This window comes from Xiphophorus couchianus, chromosome 5 (assembly GCF_001444195.1).
Source record: "Xiphophorus couchianus chromosome 5, X_couchianus-1.0, whole genome shotgun sequence".
Lineage (NCBI taxonomy): Eukaryota > Metazoa > Chordata > Actinopteri > Cyprinodontiformes > Poeciliidae > Xiphophorus > Xiphophorus couchianus.
In genome coordinates this window covers 35,377,535-35,397,635 of record NC_040232.1, presented here as the reverse complement: position 1 = coordinate 35,397,635, position 20,101 = coordinate 35,377,535, and the positions used below count along the sequence as shown (strand labels likewise).

Genomic DNA, 20,101 nt, shown 5'->3' with positions numbered 1-20,101 from the left:
CCTTTCACAAGATGACACCAGAGTTCCATCAGTGTGAGAAATGGTTCAGAAAACAGACTGTAGTAGACACGCACACACACGCACACACACAGTTGCCATTTGATGGGGTTCACTTGCTGCAGTTTAATTTAAACAGCAACCTTGCAAGAAGTCCCACCTTCATAAAAGCTGTGATGTTCAGTCGGTGCAGATCTGCATCAGGGATGCCCTTCCGTCTGCCGTTCTTAACAGTGAAAGGTCTGACAGTTCACAATGTGAGAGAAGCTGTTAAAACGTGTAATCCTCCCAGCATCTGTTTGATTCATGGATATGACATTTACGCAGCGCAAATGTTCTACAGGAACAAGCTGGTGTTCACAAACAGGTAGGGTAGCGTGGATGCGTGAACAGACGGGAAGTTAAACATCCTGACAAACGGGAGGCACCACTGCTAGATTCTGTTAGCGTTAGCTCAGTAGCTTAGGGTTTTAGATGAATTTTTTTATAAGACACACTAAAAAAAACAATTTTGACTTATCTCAGACATTCAGTTTATTATCGTTTCTGTTTATTCTGTCTGTTTTGGGTTTTTTTTGGCTCTCATGGCCTTTATTTGAAAGTGCTCAGACAGGAAAGTAGGTAAAGAGAGACTTAAGACATGCGGCAAAGGTCACCAGGCTGGGAATCAAACCTGCGACGGCCGCGTCCAGGACTGAGGCCTCCATATGTGGGTTGTGCTTAACCCCTGCGCCACCACAGCTCCCCTGTCCTGAGTTTTATCAAAACATTTTAAAGAAAAAAACAAAAAAACACCAAAAGGCCAGAAGTTTGATGAGATATCAAACTGTATTAAAAAAGTATTGGTATCGCAATACTGATGCTGTATTTACTTGGTATCAGATCGATCAAATCATCCCCAGGAATGGCTGAAAAACAAACTCCAAAGCTTCTTTATTGTGAACATTTATTATTGTAACAAGACAGTTTTCCCATGTTATAAGTGAAATAACCTGCCAATGGAAGTAGTAATTTTTCATCAATATTATAGAACTACTTAATATTAAAGCAAGCTCCTATATCTTGCTGAAATGTTACTTGTAAGTTAGTTTTGTCTTATGTCAAGTGCATTAAGATATTTGCACTAGACCAAAATATTTGGTAAAATGTGTTTTTGCAGTTTTTGTTGTTGTGTATCTAGAACCTCCTTGTACGTCGTCTTATTATCTGTTGGTAAAAGCCATTTTGAATCATAAAACAAACACAGTACTGTTCTTGGTTTCAGAAAAACAACAAAAAATCCATGTTAAGCTCATTTGGAGCTTAACTGTACGCCTATGTCAAGTTCAATTCCCCTTTAATTAACCTCATCAAGAGCTTGTAGCCAAAGTAACAGAAAAGTTTACACCTCGTGTTTGAATTAGAATCCATCCCAAGTGATCAAAAACATAAACTGTGATGTTACAGATACATCAGCAGACGGTTAGGTCTTGTTGTCTGCTTAGCTAGCAGCCCACTGTTTCAACGTCTACGTGTTTATTTGCATATAAGGCGGCAAACTGAGGTTCAGTTCCCTCAGAGCACTTTTGTTTTCTTCTTTCCTTTTAATGCCAAGTGAAAATGTAATTGCTTTGTGAGGGTACATTTTAGCTGAATTAGCCCGGAGTCACGGCAGATATGAACTGGGAGAATGACTCGGCTGATGTTGCGTGTGGGCATGCATGAAGTGGACCACGAGTCAGTTTGGCAGGTTTACATGGAAACAGCTAAATCTTTAATACGAACAAGGGGCTTCGTGTTAGATTGATAATTCCTGGTTCTGATTCATGTTAGGGTTGCAAAAAAAAAAGGAGAAATTCACAAAATTACAAACTCTGGCATTATACTTTGACACTTTTTTGGGGAGGAGGGCGGGGACTAAATTACACAAATCCTGCACTCGCAGTGTGATCAAATGGAATATTTTCTCTGCTGTGCTGCTTCTGCTGAGTGCTGCAGACAGATAGAGCAGGTCAGACGGGTCTGAAGGAGCTCTGAGGCCTCAGGAGCTTCTTCTGCACACGCCGATAGCCTAACCCAAGCACATCCCACCAGAAAGGCTGACAAAAGAGTACACACACCTCTAAATATAGAGAATACACGTATTTCTGCAGCTACATATAAACACAGGAAGTGTGTCAGGGACACAGGATTGCTTGCCTCTGTGTTGCTTTGTAGAAAATGTAGAAATGAATCTCTTTAAAGGCGAGTCGGAGTCACTTTGGGGAAAACGATGCCGACAGCGAGCAGAGGTGGAAGGCATGATAATTATAGCTAACTAAAGCAGACTGCTTTCATTCTGCTTTTTCCACAGTCTTGTGCTCTTTTCTTTTAAATGTCCAGTGTGTTTTTTGTGACAAGAAAACAAATGTTTTTTCTTGCAGCCTGCCACAGGCAAGCTTCGGTGCAGAGGTTTGATCGCTAACAGATTAGCACGGTGTCTCTAACAGGATGTAGCCTTATCACGTCATCGCCATCTGGCCGAACTGGGCTATATTTGGTTCATTTTCAGCCAGTTTTCCAGCACTGCGACAGTTTTTTGCGATTGGGCCGAGTCTCAGACTAGTAGTGTGTCAAGCATGGCGTAGTACGCGGGGCGTAACAAGAAGCGATTAGCACCGGGGTGTTCAAAGTGCGGTCCGGGGGCAGTTTGTGCCCCTCTGAAGCATTTTGGGCGGCGAAATCTGGCATGTTGGTTGATGCAGATCGACGATTTTCTGTATTTTAGGGAGAAATTTCTTACAGATAAATAACATCTAGATATAACCAGGTCCTATTCTGGAAAAAAATGAAAGAAAAAAAAGGTAATTTTACGTTAGCCATTTAAATTGATCACTTTGCATATAAATAATCCATACAAACAGATTCACTTTGAAGATATTACGCAGCAACTTACTTTGAATTACTTAAATTAAATCATTTTTGAATGATAATCTAATCTATACAATAGGGCTGAAATGAATAATCGGATTAATCAGATTAATTGTGATTAATCGATTATAGAAATAATTGTCAACTAAGTTAGTGGTCGATTAATCACCAACTGGACGATATGAACTCAAAAAAAGACCCTTCTCTTAAAATATACAACATATTCGGAGCAGTAACTAAGCCAAAACTGTTCAGAAATACACATATAGTTTGGGTTTACGATAAACACGTCTTTAGTGGCACTGATAACTTCCACCTGGTATTTTAGGCTATAAAATGTTTATATTTCCCTGTTTAAAAAAAGAACTGAATCATTTGTTCATCTGCATATTTTAATATATTTCTAATAGTACATAGAAACACTTAAGTGGTTGAATGAAAAATTTGCTGAATGGCGCAAAATTCAAATAACTGCTAGAATAATCGTTTACTAATTAGTTGCAGCCCTACTATACAACAACAACCAAGTATTTCCGTGTTCAACCTTTGGAAACATGTCAGTCATGAAGTATCTTGTATAACGTAGTTGTCAGAAAGGTGTCGTAGCAAAGGAAGCGTTTGGTTTCAGGTTGGCCAGCTGCCTCCTCCACTCTCAGCTAAGTTCTAAAAATCCTCAGATTTCATTTTTAACTACGCATGGCTCCAATCTGAGTAAGCCAAGCCAAACTCCCGCTGCTCGTCGACTCCTTCCTGCAGATTGCTTACGGTTCGGTTTGCGTTTTTGCAACACGCATTTCCCCAGGGGGTGCGGCATTTTCCCACGCCGCTACACACTCTGCATGTGGCCGGTGTGATATTAGAGCGTAATCGGGGAATGGCAGCGGAATCCCTCCGCCATGCACGCGCTAAGCATCGGGATTTGGCCCAAAGATGATGGAAAAGGTCTCCACTTAGCGCCTAATACTTAAGAGATGATGAATGAAGGAGAGGGAGAGCGAGGGAGAAGGAGGATGAGGAAAGATATTAGAGCTGAACATTTTTTGGAATCAGAGGGAAAAAGGGATTAGATCAAACATTATGCAAAAGCCCCTCGGGCATTAGGGCTGAAACTTTGTGCCACTGAGAGATAAAAGCTAGAAAGTCAAGAGAAAAACCATATTAATGACAGTAGGAAAAAACATACCTCCATTTTGAATGAAAAAGAAGAGATGGGGGGATAAAAAGGAGGATTTAGAGGAAAAAGGAACACCAGGAAAAGTGTAATAAACACATCCCAGATGTCTTGACAGCCACAAACTTCAATGTATTTCCTTTACATTTTATGTGAAAAAGACATTTTCTATAGCCTTTTTGTAAAAAAAAAAAAAAAAAAAATCATCTTCCGCTGCAGAGACAGCTGAAAGTCTGAGTTTTTGTCTCTACAGAGATACAAGTTTGCCCATTTACCTTTGCAAACAAGCTCTCAAGTTCAGATTAGAAAAGTGTTAGAGATGAAATTGATCTTAAAACCAGTTTAGTCACCTCTATGTCAGCGTGTTCATCTACCTCTGTTTGCATTCTTTAAATCAAGCCTTCTTAAAAAACAAAATACTTTTATTCCAGAGGCTTAAAGACTAGATGTTAGTCTTTAAGACTGAGGATGTAGGATCTGCTACAGCAGTTTTGGCGTAAAATGTCATGATTTCTTCCGACTTCAGAGAATCTTTTGACTTTTTGTTAAAATCATTTTTTGCATCTCTCTCCACTCATGCCATTTCCACATGTTTTGACATTTTTAAGCAAGATGTTTCTGCTTCAGAATGTGAGTTTGTCGCCTGATAACACATGAGGGGTGTTTACTTGTAAAAATAGGGTAGATCCTGGTAAGGAGCAAAGACATGTTCCTGCAGAAACATAAATTATGAAAGTACACGGTAAACTTTAGCTTTTAGGAATGAATTTTAGCATTCCACAGCACTGAGATTAGAAGTTGAGCCGCCTTTTGTCTTTCTTTGAAATTATTCTATGAATATATTAACGGAAATAAACCCGAGAAGGACAAAAGGCTGTCTGCTAAGACTGTCTGCAGTGTCCACTGATGGAACAAAAGTTTGACACCAAATCACAGAGTTTTTTGACAGAACATGTGACCTGAGCAGGAGTCAAGGAGTTTAATGACCTGTAACTGGACAGCCTCAGGGTTTCCACACCCTGATGTTCTCCCTCCTCACAAGACAGGATAGAAACGATCCCGTGGTTAAATAGACTGGCCTTTTAGCAGTAGCTCACAGGTGACTTCCTACACATTTGAACATCATTTATTGGGATTCATAAAGACAGGTCATTTAATATCTCCAGTTACTCTGTATAACTTCAATTCACTGCAATGTTTTGTGTGCAATATGTGGGAAAGTGAGATGTTAGGAATCTACAGTCCCAGTATTCTTTGGTAAGTCAGTATGATCAATTTCCTTACGTTTACTTTGAATCCAGCAACTAATGGTGGGAACCATTTTTGCTAGGGATGCAGCACCCATATAAAAATTTGGGCCAATATCGCACATAGGTTTTAGTGACTCGGTCGAGTCCTAAGGATGATGTTTTAAATATGGGCTACCAGCAACCTAAAAACATTTTCCACTTTTTCCTCTCCAGAATCAAACATCACAGCTATTTTACAACCATCAAAGAACTTTAAGGTGACTCATTAACTGAATGTCCACAACATCTTTAGATTTTCTTTATGCTAAATATTTTATTAGTAAGGCATTTTTGCAAGGGTCAGTACAGCTTAATTCAGTAGCAGAAATAATCAAATAAGTAAAATCAATCATCTAGTCTATCTTTCCCTACTGCTGACACTGAGAACTAAAAAAGGAACCTTAGAGCGAGACGGACGGAGTTTGGCGCCTCGAACCCCAGACCTGGCACGACGACGAAGAAGGTGCGGCAGCAGGAGGAGGAAGTTGATCGACGAAGGCAGGGATCTCTGTAGGTCCGATGAGCTTCTTCTCCGCATGGATGCTGAGGTCACACAGGACTTGGTGCTGGCAGGAAAAAAGGCACCAGTTCTTCTTCCTTGTCTTTGTCTTCATCTTTGTCTTTGGGGTCAGAACCCAGCCGATGAGAGAAGTGCGATTCGAAGCCACAGATTGTGGGCCAGACGGGTTGGTCTCCATGTGCAGGACAGTCTCCGGCTCCGTGGCCCCGGCTCTTCTTCAGCTGCAGAGTTCTTTGTCCATCTCGATCTTGGCTCGAAGCTGCCTGGAGGATCCAACGAACGGTTCCTCTTTTGCACCCACCTTTTATAGGGTTTATCCACCCTTTTGGTGCGTTTGCATTGGCTGTCTGCTTAGACAGATGATCTCATATCCATCACTGTCTTAAGAGACATCATGTCATGATGTCTGTGCCAATGTCTCAGGGTTGCTCAACCTCCTATGTCCCTTGCCTGCACAACCTTTCACCTACCATCTACCTCCAACATATCAGTGATGTTTAATTGCAGTTTTACAACCTTTTACACCATTTCAAGTTCAATGTCAAAATCACATTTATATCACATTTATTTTCTTTAGCTTCTCTGATCTATCATTCATTTATGATTTTATAACCATAACTTATTAGTTACTCTTATTATGATCTTAATGTGAGTTATTACAGATGTTTTTCTGAAAAGAAACCAAGAATAATACATGATTCTAATTATTTACTACTAAAGTTACAGTTACTTGTTTTTCTTGTAGTTCCCACAAATATAAGTGTAAGTATTATTACAAGTAAACCAATATTAATATAAGTATTTTGCTTTGAATCTTATCCAATTACTAATAATGTTTAGATTTCATTCTTTAAAACTTTACCTTTAAACTAAGGAATAGTCTCAGCTATTTTTATAAATCTGCAGGCTGGAAACTTCCTCTTTTTCCAGGAAACCTGCTTTTCCTGTTTAATGACTCTCTCTGACTGACTATGATTTCTTATGATTAGATAGAAAAAAGTAGAATTAAAGCAAAGTTTGCATGAGACAAAAACAACACACACAACCAGATTTATTTTATTGACACTTAAGTCTACTGCTGGGCCTTGATGTCACTTGAGTGATTCATTTTAAAGATAACTTTATTTATTATTACTGTTAAACTAACTTTATTGACACTTAAGTCTACTGCTGGGCCCTGATGTCACTTGAGTGATTCATTTTAAAGATAACTTTATTTATTATTACTGTTAAACTAAAATCTCCAGCATGGGGAAGTGGGATGAGCTCGGATTTTCTTGACACGATGCTCAACATTAATATTGATAATATGGCTGATACCTGATTTTTACAGATGTTACACACATAGTATAAATGTTTCCCTACTGGCCCAGTTTCATCAATCGGACCCAAACCAATATGGTCGATACCGACACCGCATATCGTGCTTTGCTAATTTTTAGGGCAACAATAGCCCATAAATTCAATACAATGCAATAGCCCAAAAATAACCAACAAACTAAACGTAAAAGTAAAAATTAATTTTAGCCACAAGTTTGCATCAGATTTTGACAGTAGCTGTGTTTCCATTACAAATGTTCTCAAATCACTGCCTATATTCTGCTAATGTTGAAAAAACACAAATTCATAAGAAATTAACTTATGGATGTACAGATGTGAACAGTTACATGAGATATATTCATAATTCAGCCGTGGTGCTAACGCTCATCATCTATCAGCCAATCAGAGGAGACGTCAGCGTCTTATTCAGGTGTTGGAGCCACAAGCCCCGCCTACGGCTACGTATGTAGCGTTTTGGTAGCGGTAACATGTGTAGAATTTTGGGGAAATTGTCATCAGCGATTTTACAGGAGAGCTATTGAACCCGTATAAAAAAATAAATAAATAAATAAATAAGATAAAACTTCTTCCACCTACCACTTCCTGTTCTCTTCTTCATGGTTTTGGCCAGAAGTAATATCTGACTGTTGGTCACATGACTCGTGTGATGCAAAAAAAATTTTTAAATATGGAGAAAAAACACACAAAACTGGAAGATTTCCATTAAGCAAATTCATTTTCCTAATTCTAATTTCTTATTACTAATGGAAACACAGCTAGTGACTTTTTGCCTAAGACAGAAGCACTGAGGCGTTCTGCATGGTAGAATTCAATTATTCGATTTGGCGTCATTTAAGTCCTTCATGGTAGATAATGTCAGTTTCTTTTTGCTTTTTTTTTTTTACAAACATTTGCTAAATTTCAGAATCCATTTATTATTAATAATATAAAACTAAAGTAAAAGAATAACATCAAAGAAGCCTGATGTGGTTAGAGTGAATTACTGTGGATGATTGATGCTCTAAGCATTATTACAGACAGCGAGAAAGAAGAAGAAACTAGAAAATATGGTTCTGATCCACATAAGCTCAGATAAAATGAACAAAACTGAAGCTCTCAAAGGTTCAATCATCGGTGAAAAAATATTCGCTCCCTCAGAGGTTTTCTTCTGCTTTTCCAGTAACTGTGTTTCAGATCTTTAAACAAATGTCATTATCAAACAAAAATGACCCGACATATAGAAAACATTTGCCTGTGAAATGTTTAAAAACTCCTCATACAGCCATTCCAGCAGTAAGAGACGTGTCCGAGATTCCTTTCATAAGCAGCAGCAGGAATCCGATGCAGGATTTATGACAGGCTCATTCCAGCTGATTCATTGAATTATTTCACGATGATTAGCCGCATCATCACAGCGTTAATAGAGGCGCTGTCCCAGGTGAGAGCCGGCGACTATCAACATATTAATATTTAACGCTGCCATATATATTTAACAATGGGATGATCAGCCATGCATGAGAGCGCAAAGGAGCGTGTCAGGAAGACAAAGCAGGTTGAGACGAAAAAAGCGATTCAAGGGCCAAGTCTTTAAATAGAGCCGCCATAAGTCATGGTTACATTTGAACTTTGGAACGATTTAAACGTGCTGCACTGGCGAGCTGTGGCTGCGATTCTGAACGTTTGCAGTACGGCGCAACGTTCAATGTTTAAGATACACAACTTTAAATGATTCAGCTGTATTTTGGTCTGTATGTTCTACACTCTGCATCTTATTGACATATGTTTCTGTGCCACTTTGTGAATTTTCACTACACGTGTCACCCCGCCTAGAGGAGGATCGAACAACGGGAACAGGAAGTTCTGACCCAGCCATGACGATGAAGAAATCCAGCCGGTTCCACGTGTCTCCAAGGTAGCAGCGCCGGCCGAAGATTCCCAGAGCGACCATCTTTATGACCATCTCCATGGCAAAGAAGATGTAGATGAACGCATCAAACGCCTGACAAAAAACACAAATAAAGTTAATGGGTTCAAACTATAGCAGAAGGGAACGTGCTTTTTTTTTTAACTGTTTTGCATAAAAGGGAAATAAATACTTTGTGTTTACCTTAAAGCTACAGTACACAACTTTTATAAAAACAATATTTTTTGACACATTTGTTGAAACTGTCACTATATCGTGACAGTGTGGCATGAGATGGATAATCAGTGAAAGAAGTGCTTCCAATGCTGACTAGAAACAGCCAATCAGAGCCAGGGGCGTGTCTTAGCGCTGTCAATCAGGCTCCATTTGGCCCGTTTTCATCTCCCTCACCTGTTCTCTGCACGCAGCAGAACCCGTTGTGAATGCTCAAGCTAGTTAGCACAGCCACCGATGATGGATTTCCTGTACTAGTAAGTTGTTTCTCTGCCATTAGCACATTTAGCGGCACGTACAACAGATTGATTGACAGCGCTTAGACTCTCCTCCTGGCTCTGACTGGTTGTTTGCATTTATTCAGATGTCTATAGCAGCTCAGGGAGGAGGTGGAGCAGAATGATCTTTTCACAGATAATCTGTCTCATATACATACTGTCATGATTTGGTGACAGTTCTAACAGATATATAAAAAGAACATTTTTTTGATAAAAGCAACTTTGGGAAAAGAAGACAAAATGTGTTTGACCTCTGTTAGAAGGTAATAAAGAGAAACAAACTGACTGTGCTCTGTAATGATGGTAGCAGTTGTTTTGTCTCCCACATGACTGAACAAAACCTTTAGCTTTTATACATCACTTGATGGTGACAATGACATTTTAAAGACAGAAAACATGTTATTTTTCCAACTCGATGGGTCCATATCGCCTACTGTCAAGAAAACACAGTGATATGAGGAAGTTATTATGTTTGTCTGCTCCTCCTTTATGAAATGGATATGACTTACATCATGCACTTTCAAAGTTTGAGCATACAAATTCAAAAACAGAGCTGGATACATCACTGCTGCTAAAGATGTGAAAAATCTTGAGATTTAAACATTTTCATTTATTTATTTTGAACTAAAGATGAAATACATATAATTTTTTTTTAAATCGCAGTTGCATAGTCTCTCACTGATGAAATTTAGCGCAATGCTTAAATATCCCATGGCAACCATTCAGGTGGTGCCTAACTGCCTGATCCTGAGATGCCCCGCCTATTTCCCCAAAGCTCCGCCTTGGACCTGCAGTCCCTAGACGAGCCCCCACTCCACAGGGCGACCCTCCCCTGCGCCTCTCCCACTCTGCTCCCCCAGACTAGCGGCAGCAGCAATATTAGCAAACACCTGGTGGAACTGCACATCTGCTGAGGTTTTTATACAAACTGCAACGCTCCACAGACGGTCGAGAGTTGTTGTGATGACTTGAGGGAGTGTTGGAAAAGGGTGGGAGGTTCTTAAAGAGACAGAGGTCAATTTCAAGGCGTCAGATGCAAAGTCAAATTTCTTTTTTAAAGTTATTTTTAATTTATACAGTATTTTCATCAAAGCTGAAGGTAACAGTCACTTAACTATGCTATAAAATGTATCTTTGTGCCTGGAAAATATAGAATGTCCATCCTTTCAAAAATTTCTAACAAAATCCTTGATAGCACAATTGTTGCAATTTTTTAAAGTAAATGTCACTTAAGTTTTCAGTTATATAGATATACTGTATATATTTTTTAAGTTGATCAGATTAAAACCTAAAAACTCTTTTGTTTTCCTGGTTTAAAAATATAGTATGACACAGAAGTTAATTCCTCTTAGCCTTTTCCACCAGGCCTTAACATTCTGTTCATGCACAGTGAACAGAATGGTAAGCGAGGCAAACTCACATAAAATAAAGGCCTAAAATCAAAGTTCATACCAACTTCTTCTCTAAACTTGCTCCGTATTGTTCTTCTAAGTTAATGTTTCATCTTTTCTCTAATTTCTTATCTGCATCTCAAAGCCCCATTCGTCTTCTCTCTATTAAATATGAATTACATTTTTTTTTCTTGCCCAAAGGCTGCTCTAGCCTCTTATTTTTTCCCCGTAGAAATTGAGCATTTTGCCCCTAAATGGTAGGATAGTAGAAAATAATTTGTTTGAAAAGTAATCAAAGATGAACCTCGCATGGGCAGCCCTCATATCACACCCAGCTTTAATCAAGCATCTAATTAAATGGAGAGAGAGAGGAGGGGATGAAAATAAAAATAACAAAACAAATCAAAACGATCTCAGCTTGTAACGGGGTATTGCTGTTTTGAGCACAAAGCCTTGATTAACTGTTCTCTTCTGTGTAAACGGGGGATTAGAGACGAACTGACACGCTCGGCGTTGCTTGTAATTTGATTTTCAGGGGAGGGGGGCAGGACCGCAAGCGGCACGATCTCAAGCCGAACCGTCTTTGTTCGGTGACGAGCTCGCAGCCGAAGAGCAGCGCACACTGCTGCCTACGGATTTCTGGGGAATTATTTTCGAGACACGAGGCTGGCCAGCTAATAAGGAGGAAGAACTAAAGTTTGCAACCGTCCAGGGGAAAATGGACAGAGCCATAAAAATGATGAAGCGTACAAGATCTCTTCTCTTGTACGCTGGGTAATCCCCGAGGATAGAACTGAGTTCAATTTGACCTACAATCCCGACAACAAAAACTGTTGCAAAGACTAAAATGAGATCCTCAATATTCTTTATTGACGTCCCGATGAACTGCTGATATAATTAATCCATTCTACCACATTTGTTGTTGACTGAGATATGTAATGACTTTATTACTTATAAATAATATTAGTAACTCAATAACCTCTCTACATTGTCAGTAGCAGACCAACCCAGATACTTAGACATCGGACTTGGAGCTTTCCTGCATCTTAAAAGTATGTAAAGTTGTACCTGCATACATAGTTAGCTTTGATGTAGTTATATTTGTTTTTGACTCAATAGGTTATATTTCAAAATCACATGAGTGTTAGGGTTACAGAAATGAACCAAAATATTACAATCAATGCACCCTAAAAAAGGCTGGGTTGTTTTCGTAACCCGTCTGTTGGGTACAAGCCGTTGGATCACAGGTTGGGTTAGTTTGACCAAACATTGGGTCAAACATCATAACTCAGGAGTCGAGTTGGCAATTTATCGGAAGTCTACAGCTTGGCTAATCCTGTTAGGTCACAGGTTGGGTAGATTTGAACAAATATTGGGTTAAAAAGGTTTTGGGGGTTAAAATTTTTTTACCTTGGGAAAAAATTTTCATATTTTTTTTTCAATCATCATGAAACATTAACAAAATTTAATAAAAATTTTTTTTTATCTGTATCTGTACTGTTACAAGATCCTTCAGGTCAAGCAAAGAGAAACCTCCACATACAGAACTTGCTTGTTTTGCATACTTCATAAATCAATATTGTGTTTCTCATACAACTCATGATTTTTGGGGGCTTTTTATTGCACAATTTGAAACATGATATTTATGATCGGTGAATTGTTTTCATGTCGCCAACTTCACATGTACGCACTTTTATGAGGTCACCCGTTCCTGAATTTCAATTTAGGGATATAAAGATCATTGCTGACCACATGATCAAATCTTTCATCTTTGCAGAAAGACCAAAGGGTTCACGGGAGTTTGGCTGTCAGATCTACATTTATTGGACATGGTGAAGATTTATGGGGAGCTGAGATGATCTTAAGGACGATCTAGTCAAAAAACAATAAAAGAACTGAGATGCAACTCATTATATAAGCGCATGGAAACATGGCTGCATGGTGGCACAGCTGCTGCCTTTTACAGAAGGTTTCAGCTCTTACTGCAGTTATCAATGTGAATATTTGGGATGAAAAAGCCTTCTGACTGCATACTGGATCTACATAACATCCACAGAGCTGTTCCACTTTAACCATCATGTTGCAAAGTCTTAATATTCAGTGAAATTTGAGGGGGGAAAAAAAAGGGAAAAGCATGATTTTTAATAAACAATCAGGATTTATGCAGCACACAGTCTGAAACACTCAAGAGGACAAGTTGCTGCTGTCGTCAGAGTTTTGCAACAACTTCTCTTGGGTTCATGTTTTACAACCTTTCAGTCTGACGACTTCAATAGAGTGTGATATTTACCCTTGGCCACTCAAAGTATACAGAAGTCAATTTATGGTCATCTTGAGGGCCAGTGGAGAAGCTACAACAACTTTGTGACTTTGTTCTCTGGTACTTTGTGCGAAGCTGCAACGCTTGTTTTCTGATTCTGTTTTCACAGGTATAATTGGAAATATCTGTACAGCAGGGTCATAATAGTTTTCAGTTTTTCTATGGTTTAGTTTAGTCTTGTTACTTTTTAGTTGTCTAATTTTGTTAGATTTAGTTTTTAGAGTGTGCTACTTTGTATTAGATAAATATTGTTTCGTTCAGTTTATATTTCTAATAATAGTTTGAGTTTTTTCTTATTCTGGTTACTTTTTAGGTGTAGAATTCAGAAATGTCAAAGAATTGTATTGTGATTATGTACATATGAAGTGGGTGATCCACACTCAACAGAAGATAGTATTTTCAAAATTATTATTGTTAAACAACCAACTGACTGATTATTTTCTCCCAACTTTTGCTGTCGCCATTTTGCAGACTAGCGTAGCGTAGCCGCCAGGAGGAGCATGGAGTAGTGTGAGCTGATGTCACCTGACTTAAACTGTATGTGTGGGGCAAAAATGAATAAATAAATAAATAAACTTCACATCACTTCAAAAGTCTAACAAATAGATACATAAACATGAAAATGGAGGGTATTAAGTCCATAATTTCAATATGTTTTAGCTAGTTCTATAAAGGCATTACATAGTTCTAGTTAGGTACAGTTTTTCCACTATGAAATGCCGTTTTTCTTTATCTCAGTTACTGAAAATGTTTTCTCAGTTTCATTTTTTGTTAATTTGTGAGTTTCAGCTGCCCACTCATCTTGGTGCACAATGGTGTAAAATCTACTAAGATCTACTGAGCTACCAATCGTCTATTACAAGTTAAGACAAAGCCTCTCCTGAGGATCCACGTGTGTTAAGAGTTCACAGATGTTAGCTGAATGTTCAGCATTAAGCAATATGTTACTGAACCACAAATTTTCTGAAAGAAATCCATTGATTCTGGTGAAGCTGCTCACTAAATCCATTTTTGCTATTAAACAGAGTCCATAGATACTTGGAGGGGAAACTCTATTAGGTCCAACTCAACAATCGGCCCCCCTTAGAGAGTTAAATCAATCTACTGCCAGTGTTTGCAAGATGTGCCTGTCTGTGCGCGCGCCGGTGTGTGTGTGTGTGTGTGTGTGTGTGTGGTTTGAGAATGTAAGGAAAAGGAGAGTAAGTTGGTTTAAGAAGTGGCTTCCAGCAAAAGATTAAAGCCATGTATGCACACACTTGAGTGCAGATGTTGCACCCACTAAAGACACTTCAGGCATTAAAGAAAAGCTGTTCTGTGTTTAGCTGCTTGATACCAAAGCTATTCGAGACTCAGGCTAATTCAAAAATACCAAAACCGCTCCCTAATAATGAATGGTGACCCTTTATTAAAACATGACAGAATATAAAATACCATATGGCTCCTGCAGTAAGTTAAAAATAAGATAAGATAAGATAAGATAAGATTTATTTGTCATTGTCATCAACAGACTACAACGAGATTGAGATTTGCTCGACTCAAGTTAAGATGCAGGTTATGTGTACATACGTAATATACAAAGATATATAAATAAGAGGAGGAATGCATGTTCACACAATAGGTAAAATAAGAATAAGAGACTTCACAGTACAGGAAAATGTACAACATCAGAAAAAACAGTACTAGACTGTTGTTTTGCATACTCAAATTAAAAGAAATGAGTTGGGTAATTTAAGGAAAAAATGTACAAAATGTGCATGTATATGTCTGTGTAAGAAAATAAATAAATATTAGCACCAGTTTTATGGGGCAAAAGACTTACAAGGTGAAATTATGGTGGTAATAATCACATAATGACTAAAATCACAATTTTCAACAAAACTTTAGCCTTAAAATGATTAGAAAATGTAAAATATTACAATGAATATGATTAAAATTATATCCATATACAACTGTTCAAATGTTGACATCCTGTAGTTATCCCTTTTTAGTGAATTACTGATAATTTAGGTGTATGCAGACCAGTTCTAAACACCGTTTCTGTGAAAATGACGTGTGGATTTGTGTACCTGTAATATCTGGCAGCGGTCTGAGGAGCAGTCGATGTTCTCGCAGGGCTGGTACATCCCCAGGGTCACGCAGTTCAGCAGGATGACCATCATGCTCACACGCTCGAACCACGTGGAAACAGGCAGTTAAAGAAAATGATTGGTCCATAGTTTACCACATCAAAAAAACATCAAATCTGCTACGAATAACAGGGAAAATGTTTTATATAAAGCTCTGGAACAAATGTAGAGACCACTGCACTGAACCTCCTGGTTATTCCACCAAATATTGATTTCTGAAATCATTCTGAGTTAAAACATTAGCATTGTTGTTTCTAAATTAATATGAACTTGTTTTCTTTGCATTATTTTAAATCTTTTTTTGACCATTTCTTATTTTCTGCAAATAAGTACAACATTTTTTTTCTTGGAATTTCAGAGACATGTCAGTAATTCATAAAAGAACAATCTTCATTATACTCAAACATAAACCTATAATAAGTAAAATCAGAGAAACTGAACATTTTGCTGTGGTTTCTTTAATTTTTCCAGAGCTGCATATTAAAACTTATTTGTAAACTTTCTTGCTGTATATAGTGTGGCACTATAGTTTCTTTTTCATGTACAGACACTTCCTATAAAATCTGAATATTAGTGAAAAACCAATTTAGCTCTGAAACTTTATCAGTAAGAGAAACATTGTATGAATTACACAAAGATGTGTGAAAGCTTATATTTCTGTTATCTAAAAGCACACATTGTTCTTACAATTTTTTAAAATTTGTTGTTAGTGTTCTCTGATGTGAACACTACCAGAAAAAATAAAAAAATTCTCCATTTAACTTAATCTTTCCACTAGCACTCACACATATACCTCAAATAATAAATAAAAAAAGCTAAGTGAGCCATTAGCGACGCCACAGGTGCAGCTACACAGAACTTAGCTGCAGCATCTTCTGTCTTTTTTTTCTTGGAGCGAGGCCATTAATTCGTGTTGATTCAGCGATTCTTTCCGGGATCTGAAAAAGCCCTACGAAGCAAAAGTTTAGGAACGTGTGACGGTGGCAAAAATTCACACAACAGCATGAATAAGCCCAGTTTAGAGGAAGGGGGAAAAAAAAAAAAGAGTTCAAACAGGCTGGAGAGAGAAAGTGTGGTTCAAGGTGTTTTTGCCAGAGAAGAGTCAAAGTGTTACAGATTGAAAACAATACGAATTGTTCAGGCAGTCGCCGCACAGCTTGATCTGCCCAGGAAGTCCAGGTCCTCCCTCAGGCTGCTGGTAACAGAAGGAAAGCAGCCTTAACAAGAAACAAATCATAAAAAAAGTAACTTAAATATTAGAAAACTGATCCCAAACAGAGGAAACTGCAGAAAATTCTCTGGGCCCTTCAACAAAGAAAACAGGTTACTGTAGACATCACAGCGTGGATAAAGATAGGCTGTGAGTGGGCAAAAAACACACGCATGCACACACACAACACACACGCACACATATCGAGACTTGCACACAAACACCCACTTCCCAGTGCTTACATGAGCAGAAAACGTGCAAAAGAAACTCAGCAGGTTCGAATACATAAACGCTGACATTCACCCACCTACATTTAAACTCACTTTCTTTCATGAGCACACACACACACACACGCGCCCACACACACACCTAACATTCAGTCTGAGGCTGGATGAGTGAGTGCCAGCTGATGGGTATCAGTCTTTCAAAAATAGTTAGATCTGCAGGAAAACGTGTTTAAAGTCAATGTTTCACATGCTTAAGGAGAAATGTAAGAGTTTAAGGGAAGCAGTTTAATAAATTTAACTTTAGATCCTTAAATTTAGTCATAAAATGTTAAGTGGAGAGCAGGGAGGTGTCTGAAAATCGATTCATCTATCCATTTCTTTTTCATAGCCTCTTCATCTTTATTCCTCTCGTGTAAGATGTGAACAATCTTCAAGAAACTATTGATTTTGTTCAACACAAGAAGTTGACATTTTCTTTGAAGTTTTACTTATTCTACTTGAATTTCTCAGTGTTGTAAAAAACTTTATTGAACATCCATCTTTCAAAATCAGTTTGACATACATACAGCGTTTGTGTGTCAAACTAACTGTGTTAACTAAACCAATGTGTGTTAACTAACTCACACTTATTGTCTGTGGGTCCACTAAGTTTATAGTAAACTTTTAAAGAGTGCCATGATCTTGAATGAAATGCCATTAAAGTTTTACTTGGGTATATTCTGTTTACTATTGGAATTCTTAAACATGTTGAAGTTTCAGTGAAAATGGGTTTTAAGGGTTTAGCGTTGTAGTTATTGCTTTGTCGCTGTTGTTTTATTCGTTTTAGCTTCAGTAACTTTTTTTCCCCCATACGACATTGAATATTCAAAAAGAAAATGTGCTGAAAATGAAGGAACATTTACAATTAAACGCTGATCATCGTCTTTGCAATCGACATTTGGTAACATTCACACAAAAACAAACCTGACACTGTTTTTTTTTTTTTTTTTTGCTACTTTCCGGGATGGAGAACTTTTTCTAAACAGCAAAGCCTTTCCAGGAAAAATACATATTTTAATGGGAAGCAAAGCTGAAGAAAAAAAAAAAAACTTTGGGTCAGCTTTTTCTTATTTCTCCACTCTAAGTAGGTATGACAGCCTTATGGCTATGAGGATTATCTGGAGGCTATATTATCCCACCGCAAGTGAAGTCGACACAAACAGAGTCCAAGTGTTGCTAAAGTGACGAAGACTTCCTGGTCGCTCCTGGGGAAACACTAGCGATGCAAACGCAACCATTAACACCGTGTCAGTCCGTCTCCTGGTTCTTCTGAAAAATGAGTCAATTAGTGTGGGTACCTTGGGGAAGGCTCCATCTATTATTTTATTTCATTTTTTTCTCTGTAACAATCACATGCTACTCATCAACTCTCCAATAGTGGATTTCAAAGCACAGAGCTCTAATACGGCAGGGATATTGGAGGGAGATTACCTCCAAAATAGTTTCACGTAGCTCAAGATCACTTTATGTTTTAAGCATTTATTAAACATCTGTATTTAAAAATAAAGATGTTTGCAAATGACTGTGTTACTTTTTCCAGCACATGCTGTTTTATATTCTGCTGTCACTTACTTCTGGACGTCCATTGAAAATAGTTTTGTGTATGGTATTATCCGGACTATAAAGCGCACCTTACTATAAGCTGCACCTACAACGTTTTTTTAGAAATTTTTTTTAAACTGGAAACGTACATATATGAGCCGCACCGGGCTATAAGCCGCTGGTATCTCCATCGCTCGTTTTTCTTAATAAATCTACTATTAAGGACGCAGCCCTCCGTCTCGGCTGCCATCCTCCAGATCGATACTCCTCAATTTAAAAGCTGCTTCATATGAACTTCTTCCTGTGGTTTCCATGATGAGTTTGAAAACATTTCTCACTCGTGCCTGCTGCTAGCATGTGCTTGTTCTAAATGAAAATGATCACTTTCTTCTTTGATTTTCAATGTTGACTTCCAATGATTCGCCTCCTGCTATAGAGCCCCCTGGTGGTTGAAGAAATATCCACAGAAAAGCCGCACCGGGCTACAAGCCGCCTGGTTCAAAAGGTGGGGGGCGGGGGGAAGTAGCGGCTTATAGTCTGAAAAATAATACAAAATCCTAATCTGATGTACTGGTGTTTACACAAAGAATCTGTAAATCATCCTGGAAGTATTCTAGGGTACAACAATATGACCGGGGTTCTATTTATTTTTTATTTTATTTTATTTTTTTTGCTTATTTTTAATATATTTGAATCATTTGTTTTATCTGTGAAAAAATCACTTTAGTTTGTTTTAAGCACATCTTGATCAATACATTTCTGCTACTGTTGTATTGTGGACAAGGGCTGCACACAATTTTGGACATTCCTGCAGTAGGTCATGACAGACACTTCAAATTATGTGAATGCATGGCTATAAGATGGTTTGTTTACAGATATGAAAGGCAAGCAAGAAATCAAAGCCAGCAAATTGACAACATCAGTAAGATAAGCCACACTACTTGACAATCACTCTCTGTCCACCCATTTTTAGTTTGAATAAAGTTTTTGAGACCATCGTGTATTATAATTTAATCGGGAATAACTCACAATAAAGAAGTGTGATTCAAAACTCTTGGAAAAACATTCAGTGAGTACATCACAGACCTGTCAAAACAAAATAAATAAAAAAAAGACTGAAAAGCTCCACAATTCAGCAGCAAATGGTGGGCCGTTACCAAAACGACGCACATGAGCCGGAAGCCTCAGCGTGACAGAGCCGCAAAGAGATGGAAAGATGAAAGCATGCGACAGCAGGTGCTGGATAAATTCTTAACACCTCGCTGCATGGAGTTACGTTTTCTAACCCAGACCCCATTACCTCTCCCTTTCTCTCTTTCGCCTCTCCTCTGCAATCTTTAATTGTTTCCAAACAGACGTCCAGGAGGCAAAGTGCCTCGCGTTCCTTTGGCAACCTGTCGACCGTCAGAAAGGGGATTCACACAAACGCTACTTCATTTCCCACATGGACATTTCAGCATCACGTTTCTGCATATGGAATAAAAATGTTTCCCAAATGCCAGTTTACAGCAGCCGTTCAATTCTGAATGGAACGCTGTTTAACAATGCAACAGTGAGACACGCTTAGTGCAAACATCCCAGAGTAAATAATGCCTCCTTCGGGGCGAGTGGAGGCCTAGCAGATAGAGTAGGGGCCTTGCAATTG

The 20,101-nt window shown here is 38.3% G+C and overlaps 1 protein-coding gene across 2 annotated transcripts in view; it reads right to left on the bottom strand.

The window, feature by feature from the left end:
• The window catches only part of LOC114145100 (voltage-dependent T-type calcium channel subunit alpha-1I-like), a 194,018-nt gene that overhangs the window by 114,228 nt on the left and 59,689 nt on the right, over positions 1-20,101 (bottom strand). For both annotated transcript variants that reach the window (XM_028018492.1, XM_028018493.1), the window contains 2 exons: positions 15,379-15,490; positions 9,052-9,185 (listed from right to left, as the gene is read on the bottom strand). In XM_028018492.1, the coding sequence (XP_027874293.1) occupies positions 9,052-9,185; positions 15,379-15,490 (246 nt within the window). The remainder of the gene's footprint in view (positions 1-9,051; positions 9,186-15,378; positions 15,491-20,101) is intronic.